Below are 16,637 nucleotides of genomic sequence, written 5' to 3'. Positions count from 1 at the left end.
TCACCACAGACTACGGTCATCTCGTCAGCCTCTCTGCAGGTTTAACCACAGGCTAACGACTCTTACAAGGTACTCTAATGTCTTATCTCCACATGCCTGTAAGATAAGTCCACCGGGAAATCCCAAGACTAATTCAAATCAAAAAAAAATGTTAAACATTCTAGCAATCATCCCCAAGTTCCCACTTTAGAGCCTCTTACCACTACCCACTCTTCTCTTTGTTAAAACGTTGGACCATCTTAGATTCAGATTCCTCTTCTGCTCCTCTCCCCTGAGCTACCACCCTAGGTAGCCAAAGTGTTCTCTTCCTCAAACCTAGATTCCTTTCCACATGAAATGTGAGCTCCTGTCACAGCGCTCACCTACTACTTCCGACTGCCCTGTATGCAGAAGTTTAGATGCGACTCCTCACATGTTACGATACCTATAGCCAGCTCCTTCAAAATGCATCCTCATTCCACTTCAGCAACCATGGTTTCCAGCTGACTCCCACGGGATCCCCTGCCTGGCCACAGTCCTGCATCGACGGACCGGTCTATAGCCCCTCTCTCTTTACTTCACCGTGCAGCTCATCAGCTAAGCTGTTTACTCTCCTTTCCTGCCTAGCGGCTCCTCTCTTAGCACCACTCAGGACCGAATGTAATGACTACAACTCCGGCTTGGACTCTGATCAACTGCTATGCTTACTACCAAAGTGTTTGCTGATACCGGCGGAAGCAGACATAAACCTTACATTTCCTGTTTACCCTCTATCACCTGTAAGGGAGCAGTTACTTGAAATAAGCCCATGCTGTGACAACATGTAAGTTCCTGAAACCTAAACTATAATACTCCAAGGCAGAGTCTAGCAAACATTTTCTGTAATTTGCTATTAATACTTCACATATGGTCTCTGTCACATTTTCTTCTACCTATTATAAATAAGTGTGTGTGTGTGTGTGTGTGTGTGTGTGTGTGTGTGTGTGTATCACTCTTAGCTTGAAGGCTGTAGCTTGACTGAGTCCCAGCATGGAGGCCTCTCAGGAGTCCCTGTGGTTAAGCATCTATATCAACAATTAGCTCACTTGTTAAAATACTTTGACTTTGGGTTGATATCAAATACAAAGCCCAGAGTTCTTACCAGCTCTTTCAGACTTTTCCTTCTGCTCCCGCAGTTCCTCTCCCTGGGTAGTCATCCGCTGTATATGACTACGAAGCTGGGCAATTTCGTCGTCTTTCAGTTCCAGGGTCTCAAGCATTTGCCGCTTCGCCTCTGTTATTACCATTCCCTGAACAGAAGTGCAGACTCTAAAGCATTTGCATAACAGAAAGGCATCACCGACACTCGGGGCAGCTCAAGTGGTGTGGGAAGCAGAACAAGCATCTCTTACTAAGGACAGCAGCGGAAGAGTCTCTTTAGTAGCTCACACAGTGAAGTCAGGCTCCACTCTCTGCCTCAGCAGACCAGGGTGTGTCAATATTTTAATAAGTTTAGTTTCTTAAGCATCAGACCGTATTTCAGTTACAAGATTTATTTTACAATCTTACTGTAGATGTATGGTAATTCCCATCTTAATAAGTGGGAACAAACAAAACCAGCATCTGAATGTGGCTGGTGAGGAGAATGAGCTACAGTTAGCACCAGCATCTTCACACGTAAGTACTCCCAGACACTATGTAAGGTAGCTGCTGTCACGGCCGGGTAGACCAAGGCTAGAGCCCAGCTATGCCGGGCTCTCTTTTCTCGTGTGACCTCCTCGGGCTCCATCACTATCCCCAGCTACCATAAGTAAAGGCCATCCCTCCACTTTGTGAGAGGCTTCTCTTCCCTCTGTGGAGAATCCACACAGCACTGAAGGCCAATGTGTGGAAAAACATCAAATCACCAAGGACAAAAGAACCTGGGGAGCCTGAGGTGGGTCTTGAAAAGGCGCTCAGGCCTCACCGGCAGGGTGTGCCGACCCCTCTGGAGCATGAGCACAGAAGCGCAGCAGAGTTAAGAAAACTTAAAACACAGCCGTAGGCCGTCCACTGTCTTCAAAACTCACACCACAAAGGAGAGGAAATGTCAGAGGGAAGGACAGCTAAACCTACACATTAAGAGAAATCTGAAGAATCAAGAATTTCATCAATTGCGATAAAAGAATTTATTTGGTACGTAATAGGCTAGCAGATAGTATCATGAATTACTGTTAAACTGCTAGATATGATCATTAGGTGGTTGTACTTTTGTGAAAATAAAGGGTACTTTGTTTCAAAGCTAGGCTAAAACACTACCTTCATCAACCAAGACGTGAAATGAACACGTTTTGCATTACAGAAGGGCCAGGGAGCCAGGGCAAAGCTGTTTGTCCCCGAGGGCCTCCTAGCTGCCTGCTGGGTGTTAGCTGCTCTCCGCCTCAGCCCTTCCTCCACGCCCCAGGCACGCAGGCACCCTGGAGTCCACGTGTACAAAGTCTTAGGCTAACACACACTCCCCCTTCTTTACTTTTCAGGCAATGACCAATCTACTTCTACAATGTGTAAAAGAAGGCACTGAAACCATTCTCATGCAGCGCGTCTTGACCGTAAGTAATGTGGCTCTCTCTAAGAGAGGTGTGGACATGAGCACAGACTTCTTTGCCACCTTTACTGCTGTGTCGAGGATGAAACACTGACTGAAGAACCAGAGGAAAAAAAAAAAAAAAAAGAACCAGAGGATCAGGTTTGCTAATGCTAACTCTACACAAATCCAGAAATTAGTTTTCAGGGAAGCAGCTACAAAATTTTGAAAAGCAGGTGTATAATAAATGCTTCTAACTGCTTTCAAAGCAAATCTGGGGGCCTCTGACAAATTTCATTATCATAAATTTGGGAGTTTTACCTTATCTTGTTCAAGCTGTTCAATTAAGTTCTTTGCATCACGCAACTGAGTGATAAGTTTAGTCTTCTCAGCCATATGAAGCTCCTAAAAAAGTTTTAGAAATTCATTTCCATCTCTAATAAAGCTTTGCCTCCTATGAGAACTCAGTGCAGCTTATCTAATCTAAATAGCCCTTATGCTGTAATGAGGGAGCACACAGGAAATCTCAAGTGTATGGTAAATGCTATAAAACCCAGAGCACTTGGGTGCTCACACAGACACCCTCTCTACCCTGTCTATGGACAGGGGGATGAAGGCAGCTTCCCAGAGGAAACAGAGGCCACTGCAGAGCCTGTGGCTCTGGCTTTACACATTTAAACAGCAGAGGTGGCTGTCTCTTACCTTCATCTTCTCCAGCTCCTGCAGCCTTTCCTCCAACTGCTCCTGCAGTGCCTCCTTCTCGCTCAGCAGCAGTGCGCACTGCTCCTTATGGGACCCGATTGTCTCCTTACAGCGCTGAAGCAGATTCTCCTGACGTTTCACTCTCTGCTGGAGCATCTCCAGGGTTTTAGCAGACGTCCCACCTCCTACAAACGGTGAAGCAGCATCAGCAGGGCAGCCACCAAACACACAGGTGATGAGACACATGAGACGGCTTAATGGGTGAACGGCCCGCATGCAGGAGAGAGCCAGTTACCACGAGCTGCCTCTGACCCCCACCTGCACAGCACAGCATATAAACACTCACGGACACTGAGGCGATGAAACCATAAAAATGCTAAAGGCTATAAAGGAACTCTGCGAACAGTGCCATCTTTTGAGGGGTGAGGAGGGCAGGGATGTGGAGAGCTGTGTTTAGTCTTTTGCAAGCTCAACACACACTCTACCACTGAGCTACAGCCCAGTCGCTGCAAAGTGTTCTTCTACACAAGCCTAACTACACTCAGGAGGAACACCCCAGTAAGTAAGTGGCATTCTTCAAACTATTCTCAAGTTACCTCGTGAAGGTTGGTACAGAACCCAAGTATAAAATGACCTCCTTACCCTGGAAAGGAATAGACACAGAATCACCTGAATCTAGTATACTTACAAGTCAAAGCTGAGGGACGGGCTCAAACCTAAGCCCTGATAAGCTCTATCCCAAAAGTACTGAGTGTTCTTTTAGTCATTGTACTCTCTTCCTGAAAGGAAGTCTGGATACTACTACAGGCCTTCTCTCCTATGGTTGAGCCCGTGCTCACACCTGCAGGCCTTCTCTCCTCACACCTGCAGGCCTTCTCTCCTGTGGTTGAGCCCGTGCTCACACCTGCAGGCCTTCTCTCCTGTGATTGAGCCCGTGCTCACACCTGCAGGCCTTCTCTCCTCACACCTGCAGGCCTTCTCTCCTGTGGTTGAGCCCGTGCTCACACCTGCAGGGACGGCAGCGCTGTATGTTCATCACTCATGGTCAGCTGCTCAGCCTCTAGAACCAAAGTCACACAGAACCAAAGTCTGTGTGAGTCTCTTGGTGAAAGAACAAGGATACAAGGCAGGGGTGGATGCAGACCTCTGTGAGAGCCTGGACTTAGAAGGCTAACGGAGGAAGAAATCACAATTTGAGTGATATGGGTAGCATAATGAGAACCTGTCTCAAAAAGCCAAAATAGTGTAACATAATTTATATAGTTCCATTATTTAAAAATGTGATCACCTTAAAATTTATGTAAGTCTTAAGTCAACTGCCTCTTTTCTGAAAAAAAGTCAGTTGGTGGTTTGTTTGTTATTGTTTTTTGGTTTGTTTGTTGGTTTGTTTGTTTGTTTTTCCAAGACAAGGTTTCTCTGTGTAGCTCTGGCTATTGTAGAACTCACATTGCAGACCAGGCTGGCACCGAACTCAGAGATCCTCCTGTCTCTGCCTCCCTCGTGCTGGGATTAAAGGCAAGCACCACCAATGCCTAGCTAAAAAGTCAATATTTTAAAAGAATGAATTGTTGAAGAAATGTTAGGGTCGAGGGCACCTTCCTTCTGCGTCCTTCTGTCAGCTTGAATGCTGACCATCCTCAACACCGTGCTCTCATTTTTAAATTATGCTCCGACATAGGCGCTCACCCACTGCTTCCCCGACACCCTCCAGCTTCTCCTCCAGCTTCTCCTCCAGCTTCTCCTCCAGCTTCTCCTCCAGCTTCTCCATGTCACTGTGCGCTTCTGCCTGGAGCTCCACTGGAGGGAGTGGTTTTGGAACATCAACACTCATTGGGCCATTCTGTAATCGTTGCTTTAGAAGAGAAACCTAAAAAAAAGAAAAGAAATAGAAATAAAAATTTATTACTAGAAAAAAAGTACAACAGAAATATTTTCTTGAAATTTTGAAAGAAATCAGGTGAAGCCAGGCAGTGGTGGCACACACCTTTAATCCTAGCACTCCGGAGGGCAGAGGCAGGCAGATCCCTAATTTCAAGTCCAGACTGGTCTACACAGCAAAATCCAGGACAGCCAAGGATACACAGAGAAACCATCTCAAAAAAACAAAGCAAAACAAAAACCAGAGGGGAGGAAGGGGGAGGGAGAGAGCGAGCGATATCTTCTCTATAGTGATAAAGAGAATCGACTTGCACAGTGTAGCCATTAGTGGCCATGCCACACTCAGTCAAAAGCTACAGTAAACAAAACACACTGTTAAAACAGAAGAAAGGCAGAAGCAAAGCTTTTCCCTTTACCCTGGAAAGTCCTCGGCTACCTGCCCATCGCTGTTCTGCTCTCACAGCCTCCGGGCTTTGACCTGGTCTTACCTGAGTCTGGAGAACACTGATGTACTGGTCCTTCTCCTCCACACAGGCGTCAAACTCCTCCTGCAGGTGTCTCTTTGCTTGCTGGTCCATTTGCAGCTCCTACAGTGTGGAAGGTACCACAGGTTAAGTCTCAGTATAAACAACAGACACAAATTTCAAGTTTACAATATCATCATTTCAGACTTGACTCACTCTTGGGATAAAGTACAGAATATTTAGAGAATCCTCAATGTTTAAGACATTAATATTTAAAACCTTAGCATCAATAAATAATTTTGTTCCTTAAATAGTATAAGGGTCTCCAAAGAGAGCTCTTCTTACAGAACTGCAATGGTGAACAGCGACGTACAAATGGAAGCTTGACTGAGCTGTAAGAGGGCAAACAGCACCAGCAGTGTCCTTCCCGGACAGGCTGTCACAAGCACTCCCAACCTAACCCGTGCCACCACCTAAGAAAACTTCCAGTTCCTAAGGTCAGGGCAAATGATACTTCTCAAGGTATTTAACCCAAAATCAATGTTTACCTCTGCTGCCCCAGGCACAACAATGCCCTCTTCAATCTGTGCACCTGCTCAGCACCCGCCCTGCCCCCCCCCCAGTTCCCGCCCCTTTTGTCCTTTGCAGATTGTTCCTCCCTCCAAGCTCAGTTCCGTGTGCTCTCCATTCCTCCCTCAACTTCAGCTCTTAGCATGCTAGAGACTAAGATCTGGAGTACACAGGCAGGATACCAAACCCTCTTATTGTTCTGGGGATGTACCTCCCTAACTCCCTAAATTTAAGTTATATTCAGTCATTTTGTCAATACTTGCAAATGATCTAATTCTTGTATCACTGCCTCCCCGTGTCTGGGTTCTGTCTTAGACCATTGTGAACCTACCCCAAGTTGCTGTCTCAATTTGTCATTCCCTCCAACATGGCTCTGGAGAGATTTCCCAGGTCACCTCCCTTTGATTTCACCCGTCCTCATCCGTCCTCACAGATCTGCTAGAGGGAGTCTCTCTGGACACTACCAAGATCTTATAAGGAACTGCCAAGTCTTGCAATGTTACAAACTGATCAATTCCCAAAACACTGAGGCACTATCCTGTACTACAGTGCCCTTTATTCTTCCCTGCACCTAAGATTACTAACAGGCTGCAAAAGGAATGTCACATGTGCTTATCCATCTATTAATAAAGCAGAGACCCATGCCCCATTTCCTTGAGGATAGCTCCCTCAGTGAGGGACTCCTTTAGCAGAGTGATAGGAGGCAGGACAAGAAAAAATGTTCTGTGTCTCTAGATAAAAGACCATCGTGAGCCCCTCAAAGTCCCGCCCACTTCTCCTGTCCATTCTCTGAACTCAGGCAAGGCTGCCCCCACTGTCAGGTGTATCTAGTCATTGGGTGCATAAAACCTGGGCGGTGTACTTCCTGCTTCTAGTAGAACAGATCGATCAGTGGCCTGCACTTATTATTATCCTCAAATCCAAGAAAATGAACAAGTAATACATAAGCAGAAAGACATTATTGTCCTCCAGGAAAAGCAAAGGTAGCTTGAGGAAGCTTCAAGGTGATTTCTCTCCCTGGCCATTTGCTGCGGCCTCAGCACCAGCTTGCCTAGAGTCAAACCAGAGGCAGTCAAGGGAGCCTGGGGGAGGCTTTGTCCCTTCACCATCACCTCATAGGGAGAAGGAATTAATCCAAAACAAGTTTCACAAAGGAAGAACGGCCACTGTTATCTGTACAGTAAGGGCCAATGTTTATTCTTGGTGAAGTAACGATGTTTACAATGTTTTAAAGGGCAAAACAATAAGAACTGGGAGTGTGCAAAATGTAAGAAGAAATTAGAAATTAAACACAATTTCAGTGCAAATGAAATAACAATGTGATACAAGAATTCACATATGAGCAATATGAACAATGTGTCATTAGAAAAAATGAATGCTCTAAGGGACAACCGGACTGTGATGAGTCACAGGAAAGCCTCCGCTCCACGTTCTTCTGCCTCCTGGAGGACAACACTTAGCTTTCCTTCTCTCTCCTGCTCTTCCTCTGCCCCGCCTCCAGGACTGCTCCTCCACTCAGCCTTGCACAGATATCCCCAGCCTTATACTAGCAACTGTGAACTTACCAATCTGCTACTTCTTAAAGGTAGTTGTGCTTTTAACAGTCTATATATCTTTAACTAATAAATTCTACAAACAAAACTCTACCCAGGATATATAAAACTCTAAACTATTCTTATTTGTCCTGAAATCACCTACTTCAAAACTCTTACATCAACACTGGTGTCCATGAAGAACATGGCTGCAGAAACAGGTAACAAGGTCCTTCGGCAGCACTGCAGCACGTGTGGGGAGTGTGGAGAGCGTGTTGCCGGGCAGCAGGCAGGACAAGGCAGAGGAGCAGGGAGCAGCAATGAAGCGGTGTCTGGAAACCTCCTCACGGCAGAGGCAAACGTGCTGCCACACCTCACCGCTCTGCACTGCAAGTCCTTTCATTTCAACCACAACGTGCTGAGCAGGAAAGGCAAAAGGACCCTAGAATACCTAACAGTGCGAGGCCTGGGAAGCTGACACTGACTGCTTACACATAGGCAGATATTTTTATTTCATTAATTTCAATAACATCTACATAGGAAAGCTACACAAATAAAACAGATGTGCTGTGTGAGCTCCCAAGCCAGGCTGCCTCACGTCCCTTCCTACGACACACAAGGTCAGCCCAGTGTGTGTAACAAAACATACCTACTAAACTAAGAGGTTGAATTACTGTTCTCAAAGTACCAATCACTAAACTTACCTCTCTTAATTCTGAAATTCTCCGAAGTGATTTATCTTGACTCTGACTCAATATACCCTTTAATTAAAAAAAAGAAAGCCAGTTAAACATCTATAGGACATATTCATGCAAAAGAGTAAAAAGAAATCTAGTTTACATCAATAGTTACATTTGCTAAGATGCATAGACACAGAAGTCAAACTATATGTTAACTTGAACAGCAGGAATTTGTAAACTCAAACTTCAGATGCAAATGACTTCCCTATAACAGAGCACGCAGACTGTATTCATTATCATTATCTGCTGTTAAGTTTATGTTCTAAAACATCTGATTCCCATTACAAATGGTTAAATTAGTAACTGTCCATTAAAAAGAAATCGAGTCCTAGAGAGATGGCTCACTGGTTAAAGCACTCTGCCCTTCCAGAGGACCCGAGTTCAATTCTCAGCACCCACATGGCAGCTCACCGTTGTCTAGAACTCCAGTTCAGGGGATCTGACGCCTCTACAGGCCTCTGCTGGCACTAGGCACACATAGTCACAGACAGACATGCAGGCATAACACCCATACTCATAAAAAAATAATAATTTTTAAATAATTTTAATCAAGTTAAAAGAGTAACCTACTAAAAGGTGTATGCCTCCCACTTTAAAGGGCTGACAGGGTGTTTTCACTAGAACAGACAGTGAACGGCCATCTGCAGTCCATGAAAACAGAGACTGTGTGCTCGCTCCCGTGATCAGACACGGACGTGCTGCCTGTGATCACAGCACTCAGGAAGAGCAGGAGGAGAGCTACACAGGCTGTCTCAGGAAGAGCAGGAGGAGAGCTACACAGGCTGTCTCAGGAAGACAAGAGAAATCGGGGTAACTCGGACCTGCTTGGATTTGTGTGTCTAACAACAACAGCAAAAATAAATAAATCACTAAGAAAGAGGAACTAGGTGGACAAATGACTGTTTATCAATACAGATTAGCAGGACCTGCCTCTCTCGGGCACCAGAGCAGACAATAAACACTGTAGACTACTGTTGTTCTTCGTGATAAACTTTTATCATAAGCACCTTTAGTGATTATTCTTTTAAACAAGCTAAAATGCAGACCAGGGTGGCATAAAATGTGTTTCAAAGAGGCAAACATACTAAATCTTCTACAGTGGGGACCTGGAACTCAAGGAAGCTAGGATGTGACACGGAAACCATCTCCAGGGTCTCCATCACTCACTCTTTAATCAAACCTCCAGCAATGGTATAATCTGAAATTACGGAGAATATTTAAAAAGCAAAGTCAATATTCACGAGAGCTTCTCTAACTTCAGAACCATGGATGAGTCAGCAATGGTCAGTTACTCACTTGTAGCTTTTTCTTCTCTCTCTGAAGAGTCTGAAACGCTGTGACCAGCTAAAACAAAGCAACAAGATTATATTAGTTATTTCTCAATAAATGTAACTCATTATTCTAACTGCTGCTAAAACTTTGCTCTTTCTAAATGCCAAAAACCAATCAGAACAGTCCTTCCTGTACAGACAGTTAAGCCTAATTTGATCCATAACAAGGGTAAACAACACAGTAAGCTGACTGTAAGCCAGTGAATCTCCACATACTTCAGATTTCAACCTGCAATTTAAAGGTGAGAATTGCAGCCAACTCGCCTGAAGGTGGAAGGACGGTTTCTGTCAGTCACAGACTGACATTATTGCAACTAACATTATGCAAGTGTTTGCTGGACTCAGAGTCCAAGGCCTGACCCAAAACTGACTCACAGAGAAAGAGGGACACGGTGGAGAGATAAGAATCTGTTTTATAAAGCTCTCAAGGTAACTTGTTTTGGGCTATAATATTAAGCAATAGTGAAACTCTGAGGAAAGAAATAGATGACCAACAGAGAGAGACGAGTAGTCCAAGCCCCAATCCTAGCCAGCACGAGCGTTTGAGCACAGCCTGATGAAGTGGTACACGTACACAGACACACAAAACACTCACACCTATAGAATAAAACTCAAGTTTTTAAAGATTCATGGTAGGTAGGCAACAATTTAAATGTCCAAAAATAAAAACAGCCTGGCCAGATGGTCTAGTGGGTAAGGCCAAGGGCACGGCCTGTCTGAGCTCAATCCCTGGAGTCTTTGAGGTATACTGAGAAGCAGCTCCCAGGAGACTCTCCCCAGCCTCTCCATGTGCTATGGCACGCATTCATGCATGCACAGACAGACACACAATAGACAATACGAATTTAAATGTAGATATTGGCACAGTGAGAATGAGCCAAATCGTTGAGGACATCAGACTGCCTAACCAAGACTGTCTGCGAAGTCTGTCTGACTTCTGAAGCTACTCTAGTCAGAAAACAAAGAGAATGACCTTTGACCTAGGTGTCCTCAGACAACCTCACAACCTCAGGGGAGACCCTGGAGATGGTTGCAGAGAATGTGAAAACCAAATGTCAGACAGAGTCTGCTCAAAGGCATCTGACCACAGAAAGACCTGAACTAGGTCTGCCATGAGCTATCTAGCCTCAGGAGGCAGGATCAGAGCCAGCAGCCTGGGTAAGAGCGGTGCAGGGACAGGACAAGATGAAGGGGCCGCTCTGTGAGCCAACACCCACTGTGTGAGGCCCTACCTCGGAGTACTTCCCTCGGTAGCTGCTCAGGCTCCGCTCCATCCTGCGCAAGCGCTGGAGCAGCTGCTCTCTGCTGAGGCTGTCTGAGCTCCACGGAGCATCTTCAGCCTCGCTCTCCATATCAGAAGGTGGATCAAAGGTGGCAACAGCACAGTCCAGGTCAACTTGGTTCAGGGACTCTCTGGAAGATGTCCGGACCAAAGACTCTTTAGAAGACCGAAACAGGGATTCCTTTATGGGACTTCGAAACAGAGACTCCATAGAAGGCACTCGGAGCTGCAGCTTCTGTGCAAAAGTCTGTGTGTCACCTGACTGTAACCGAAGCCAACAGAGCATGGGTTAAAGTCACACATTTGGACATCCATTACTGTCACTTGGTCTGGGAAAGGCTCTAACAAATAGAGTTTGCATTGCAGGTAAGTAATGCAAAGCATTGTTTTCCAAAAAGTGAAAGACACTGTCAATGTCTGGAAGTCTGGACCTGGAGTCAGAGGACTGGGCTCTGACTCTCTCGGGTGTCACCTGGCGGTGCCCTGAATAAGTTGCTGTCCTTCAGTTTGCCCATCTGTACAAAAGGAAGCATGCTGAGTAGGCTGACTCCACTGGGCTGCTGCAGAAACCCACCCACCCACTTGTTAGATCCTTTACACACACACACTGGGCCTCTGTGTGGGCATCCAGGGTGAAGAGTGAGGTAGGGGCTCAATTCAAGTCTGTTTTATCTAGTGAGTTCATGGATGTAATGATTCCAGATCGCTCTTTTCAAAAGAAGGAATATAGGCTGAAAGAGAGAGGAATGCACTGATGAGACGGCTCTGTTTAGAAGGCAGTGGAATGGAGCAGACCAGTAATAACAGGCCTGCTGGAGCTCTGTCCTATGAACTCAAGCTGTTTGTAACAGTACAACCCAGAATCACGCAAATATGCACAGTGGAGGCCACACTTCGGGATGTATATACAAGTTCACAATGCACTGCCAAACGTAGAAGATCTAGTTAGAGAGCAGTAGGCATACCATGAGCTCATTTTGACTTGTTTATAAATATTTTTTAATTTGTATTTATATTTTCACAGAGGCCATCAGAAGAAGTCATGAAGGACAGACATATGCAGAGGTAAACAGTGTCTTTGTGGGGTAGAATTAGTTTTGGTGTTATATTATTCTGTACTTTCTAGTTTGTTTTCATAATGTGCAAGTTCTACCCTTATGATGGGGGCGGACCAGAAGGAAGAGGAGGAGTACGTCTTGTACAAAATCTCTTAAGAACCACTTTCACTGGCAATTCCATTGTGGTCACCTCTGGCCCATGTGAAAAACTGCTTGAGTTCCCTAGCACACAACATGCTTATCAAAGGCCCTAGAATAGACATACAAAGTGCATGTGAAGAAACCGTAAAGATGGTTGACACGTCAGGGCCTCCAGAAGCTAATGAGTAGCCAAAGTCTGCATCTGCAGACCCAGCCATCTGACCTCCATGTCCACTATGACGGGCAGTCACTTTTATGGTTTGTTCTTAAGAGCGGGAAAGCTACAGGACCTACACAGGCTGGGCAAGGTGTCCCACTCCACAACTTCAGTCCCTGAAGAGTGACTCTTCCCTTCAGGAGGGGTCCACCTCACCACAGCTCATTGGTTGTTCTACAGAGCCTTCAGCAGGTAGCTCAATGGTCCTGCTTCCTCCTCCGTAAAATGGGGACAGAAAACACCACAATGACGTTGATGACAACAAATGCCATAAAGATGGAGTAAGTTAATACAACCTGGGGCAAAAATTAGCATGAAGAAACAGGAGATAGGGACACAGCTTCCAACACAAGCAAATGCAGAAATAAGAGAATCATCAGGGCAACGTAGTTAGAAGACCTAAGGGTATTAGCTATGGGACCTGTGGCAATGAGCCACAGTAGGTATATGGCTTTGATTAAGTGACACAACCTCTCCCTGCCTGCCTGCCTGCCTGCCTGCCTGCCTGCCTGCCTGCCTGCCTGTCGGTGTGAGCTGTGAGGTGATGCCAGCAGCACCCTGTTCAGAGGCAGTTGTGAGGAGTAATAATCTAACCTAGGTTAAGGGCATCAGCTCACTAAGGTGAACACTACTCCCCCTGACATCCAAGCTTCCCTTCTTTCCTCCCACACCCAGGCTTTGCTGAAGCACAACTCACTCCCTCACCCTGACCACCCTGACCAGGAGATGGTTATGGTAACAAACAGCATGAGGATGAGGAGCGATTTACGGTAAAGAACTGCAAGCTGTGGTTGAAGCTAAACAGAACCGCCCTCTCTAAACCAGCAAATCCACCCCTACCCAGGCACCAACAGACATGTGAAAACGGTCAACAAAAGACCACTCAAAATGAACACTGAGTCAAATTAGCCTATTAATGAGGGCTTCTTTTTTTAACTGCTTTGCTCACCAGTGGAATACTAGAAAGCCATGGAAATGTCCTGAAGTCACGGCAGCAACGTAGCTAAATCTCAGCCTATACAGAAGGAGCCAGGCAGGCTGGGCCTGGGGCTCACACTGCAATTTCAGTACTCAGGAGGCTGCTGCTGGTTTGAAACCAGCCTGGCTTACATAGTAAATTCTAGACCAGCCAAGGTGAGATGTGCGACTGTCTAAAGCAGTGGTTCTCAACCTTCTTAATGCTTAAGCCCTTTAATACAGTTCCTCATGTTGTGGTGACCATGAGCCATAAAATTATTTCATTGCTACTTCGTAACTGTAAATTTGCTACTGTTATAAGTCATAACGTAAATACGTGATTATGCAAAACCCTAAGAAAAGGTCATTAGATCCCCAAAGGGTTCATGACTCACGAGTTGAGAACTGCTAGTCTAAAGAAGTGGATGGATGAATGTATGTATGGATATGGATGAATATATAGATGGATGGAAGGAAGGAAAGAAGGAAGGAAGGAAGGAAGGAGGGAGGGAGGGAGGGAGGGAGGGAGGGAGGGAGGGAGGGAAGAAGACAAGCAAACCAGAGACTTTACATAAAGGTCAAATTAACTTGAGGTACTAGAAAGAGAATGGTAGTGACCTCTGAGGATGAGGTAAGGGACCAGACAGAGCTAAAGGCTTTTAGAGCATTAATAATTTCTGGTTCTGGGGATTTTGTTTTTAAGTTTTTTATTATATCTATGAATTAATTTATGCATATCAAGATATGGAGTACGTAAGTCAGAAGACAATCTGTAGCAGTGGGTCCCAGGAATCAGACTCAGTGGCCAGGCTTAGTGGCACCTTCACCTACTGAACCACTTTGTCTGCCCTGGGTACAAAGGTCTGTGTGTAGAAGTGTGTGCACACTTCTCTACAGCTATTAAAGTTCCACACTATTAATTTTCCATCAATATTGCTTGAACTTAGGTTCTCTGAGACTCAGTAGAGCTGATAACAGACTCTATAAAAGAAAATCCCCAGGCTAGGACTTTTTGGTATAGCTACCATTCTACTGATAGAACATGCTAGAACAGAGATGTGATTTCCCGAAGGCCAACTGTGTTTGTAAAGTGGTGCAGAGGGTGTGGTTATAGGAAAAGGGTCCCTCTGCAACACGCCTTCCTCTGTCAGAGGGAATAGAGAGCACCCTACCCAAGCAAAGTTGCTATGTGGCCCCAGAGGACTTGAACACACAGCAGCTGACAGCCCCTTTCAGGCAGTCACACACTAGTAAGACAGACAGGCCACCACTGTGAAAGACTGACATTGTAGGTAAGTAACAAACCTGAGACGGGGATGACTCCTCTCTATTAACTCCATCTGGAGATTTCGTTGCCTGAGTCGATGCATTCTAAGAACAAGAAAGAACATCATAAAAAAGTGAACTGTAAACTTAAGTTTTAAAACTGTCAAAAAAAGCAAACTAGTAAGACCTATTGGGCACTTTAATCTATTGAACAAAATTAGTAATTGTTTATTAGAATATTTTCATGCAGGCCAAAAGTAGTGTGGTTAAGTATTTTAGAAAATCACTTTGCTATAAAACATGAAATCAATAGCAAAAATTAGTGAGTAACAAACTTATTTCAAGCTAATCACGCAGCTCTTTAAGCTTTTCCGTTCTCAATTCAGTTTCCACAACAAAAATCAACAGGGAGTCAAGCAGCAAAGCTCACTCAAATAGAAAACTATCCAAAAAGAAGTTGTGCCAACTGCTCTCTATAGTAAAACCATATTCAAATCAAGATTATCTGGGCAAAGTTATAAAAAATAAAAATAAATTAAAAATTGAAATGTCTCATTCACTTGAAACCAGCAATTTAAATGAAACCAGCATCAACGTTTTCAGAAAAATTCTAGTGAAAATTTCTTCCACACATACTGGCTTTCTGTTTCCTTCTGCTGGTGAGCGAATGCTCCAAGGGAGACTCACTGGTTACCTCACGCTGTGTGGACTGCAGAGAGAGCCTAGGATTCTCAGAGCTTCGGAACTCTGTCTGCACACTTCCTCTCTCTTTTGCCAACCACAGAAGGGGCCCATGGGAAACCACAATGCACTGCACAGCAGGAGGCGCTGCCCCCAAGGCTGGCCTGGCAGCTCCCCTGCCTGTACAGGTAACCCAAGGGAAGGTCAAAGAGAAACGGGTGCTTGTCTAAGTAGTCTCAAGTTTCTCAAGATAAACTAGATATTTAATGATAACAAGTTCATCTTTGGTATTATAAATTTATTGTGTCATATGACTTAACCTTATTTTCTAGGGAAGAAGGCAAAATATTTACAAATGGAGGACTTCTTTGGTATTCTTGTTTTCTGAAACAGGGCCTCACTGGGCTGCCCGGGCTAGTCTTAAACTCCTAAGTTCAAAGGATCCTCTCCTGCCTCAGCTTTTCAAGTCTTGGATCACAATGTGCACCACCACTCCAGCCTTAGGATCTAATTTCCTGAAAATACCCAAAGCCAGGAAATGCGAGTGTGTGGAGATTAGAAACAGTCTGGCCATGAGGTGTGAGATGGGTGGTAAAGGATGCCGAAGATGGACAGGAGCTGTGACGTGTTAACACTGCTTATGGGCGTGTGCTGAGAGGGAATGTTCCTGTATCACTACTATTTCTACTTTATAATATGCCTCAACTTTTCCTTAACCTTTAAAGCACCTTCTCTTTCCTTTAAAGTAAGTTAAATTCTATCAATCTAAGAGACTTCTTTAAATCTACATGCAGGGGGAGTGGGGGGTCGAGAGATGGCTCAGTGGTTAAGAGCGCTGACTACTCTCCCAGAGGTCCTGAGTTCAATTCCCAGCAACCACATGATGGCTCACAGCCATCTGTAATGAGATCTGATGCCCTCTTCTGGTGTGTCTGAAGACAGTGACAGTGTATTCATATACATAAAATAAATTTAAATATATATAAAATAAAATTACATAGTAAAAAGGATGGGGAGAGCATAGGAATTAACCTATCTTCTTGTTCACCACCATCTCAATTACAATGTCATACATATGACATTATTTACATAGCACTATAATGATATACTGTGAGATCAAAATACACTTTAAATTATGAAGAAAAGTCTGAAAGGGCTCTGTAAAATGGGTGAGGTAGGGGCGCAGTGGCAGCAAGGCACAGACTGTGCTTGAAGGGAGTGACCTGATGCGACTGCAGCCCATTTGAGGAAGCTGCTTCACAGCTGTTTAAACATCACCAATCCAGCTCACAGCACA

At 44.9% G+C, this 16,637-nt stretch overlaps 1 protein-coding gene across 18 annotated transcripts in view; it reads right to left on the bottom strand.

The window, feature by feature from the left end:
• Positions 1-16,637, bottom strand: part of Golga4 (golgin A4) — a 77,398-nt gene that overhangs the window by 39,198 nt on the left and 21,563 nt on the right. For 10 of the 18 annotated variants that reach the window (XM_063266012.1, XM_063266013.1, XM_063266021.1 and 7 more), the window contains 9 exons: positions 14,699-14,764; positions 10,971-11,282; positions 9,704-9,751; positions 8,372-8,428; positions 5,590-5,688; positions 4,910-5,090; positions 3,224-3,408; positions 2,843-2,926; positions 1,121-1,268 (listed from right to left, as the gene is read on the bottom strand). In XM_063266012.1, the coding sequence (XP_063122082.1) occupies positions 1,121-1,268; positions 2,843-2,926; positions 3,224-3,408; positions 4,910-5,090; positions 5,590-5,688; positions 8,372-8,428; positions 9,704-9,751; positions 10,971-11,282; positions 14,699-14,764 (1,180 nt within the window). Of the gene's footprint in view, positions 1-1,120; positions 1,269-2,842; positions 2,927-3,223; positions 3,438-4,909; positions 5,091-5,589; positions 5,689-8,371; positions 8,429-9,703; positions 9,752-10,970; positions 11,283-14,698; positions 14,765-16,637 lie in introns of all 18 variants that reach the window. The other 8 variants (XM_063266017.1, XM_063266022.1, XM_063266025.1 and 5 more) reach the window with 3 other exon arrangements.

This window comes from Rattus norvegicus, chromosome 8 (genome assembly GCF_036323735.1).
Source record: "Rattus norvegicus strain BN/NHsdMcwi chromosome 8, GRCr8, whole genome shotgun sequence".
NCBI classification, from domain to species: Eukaryota; Metazoa; Chordata; class Mammalia; order Rodentia; family Muridae; genus Rattus; species Rattus norvegicus.
This window is presented reverse-complemented; position numbering and strand designations above follow the sequence as displayed.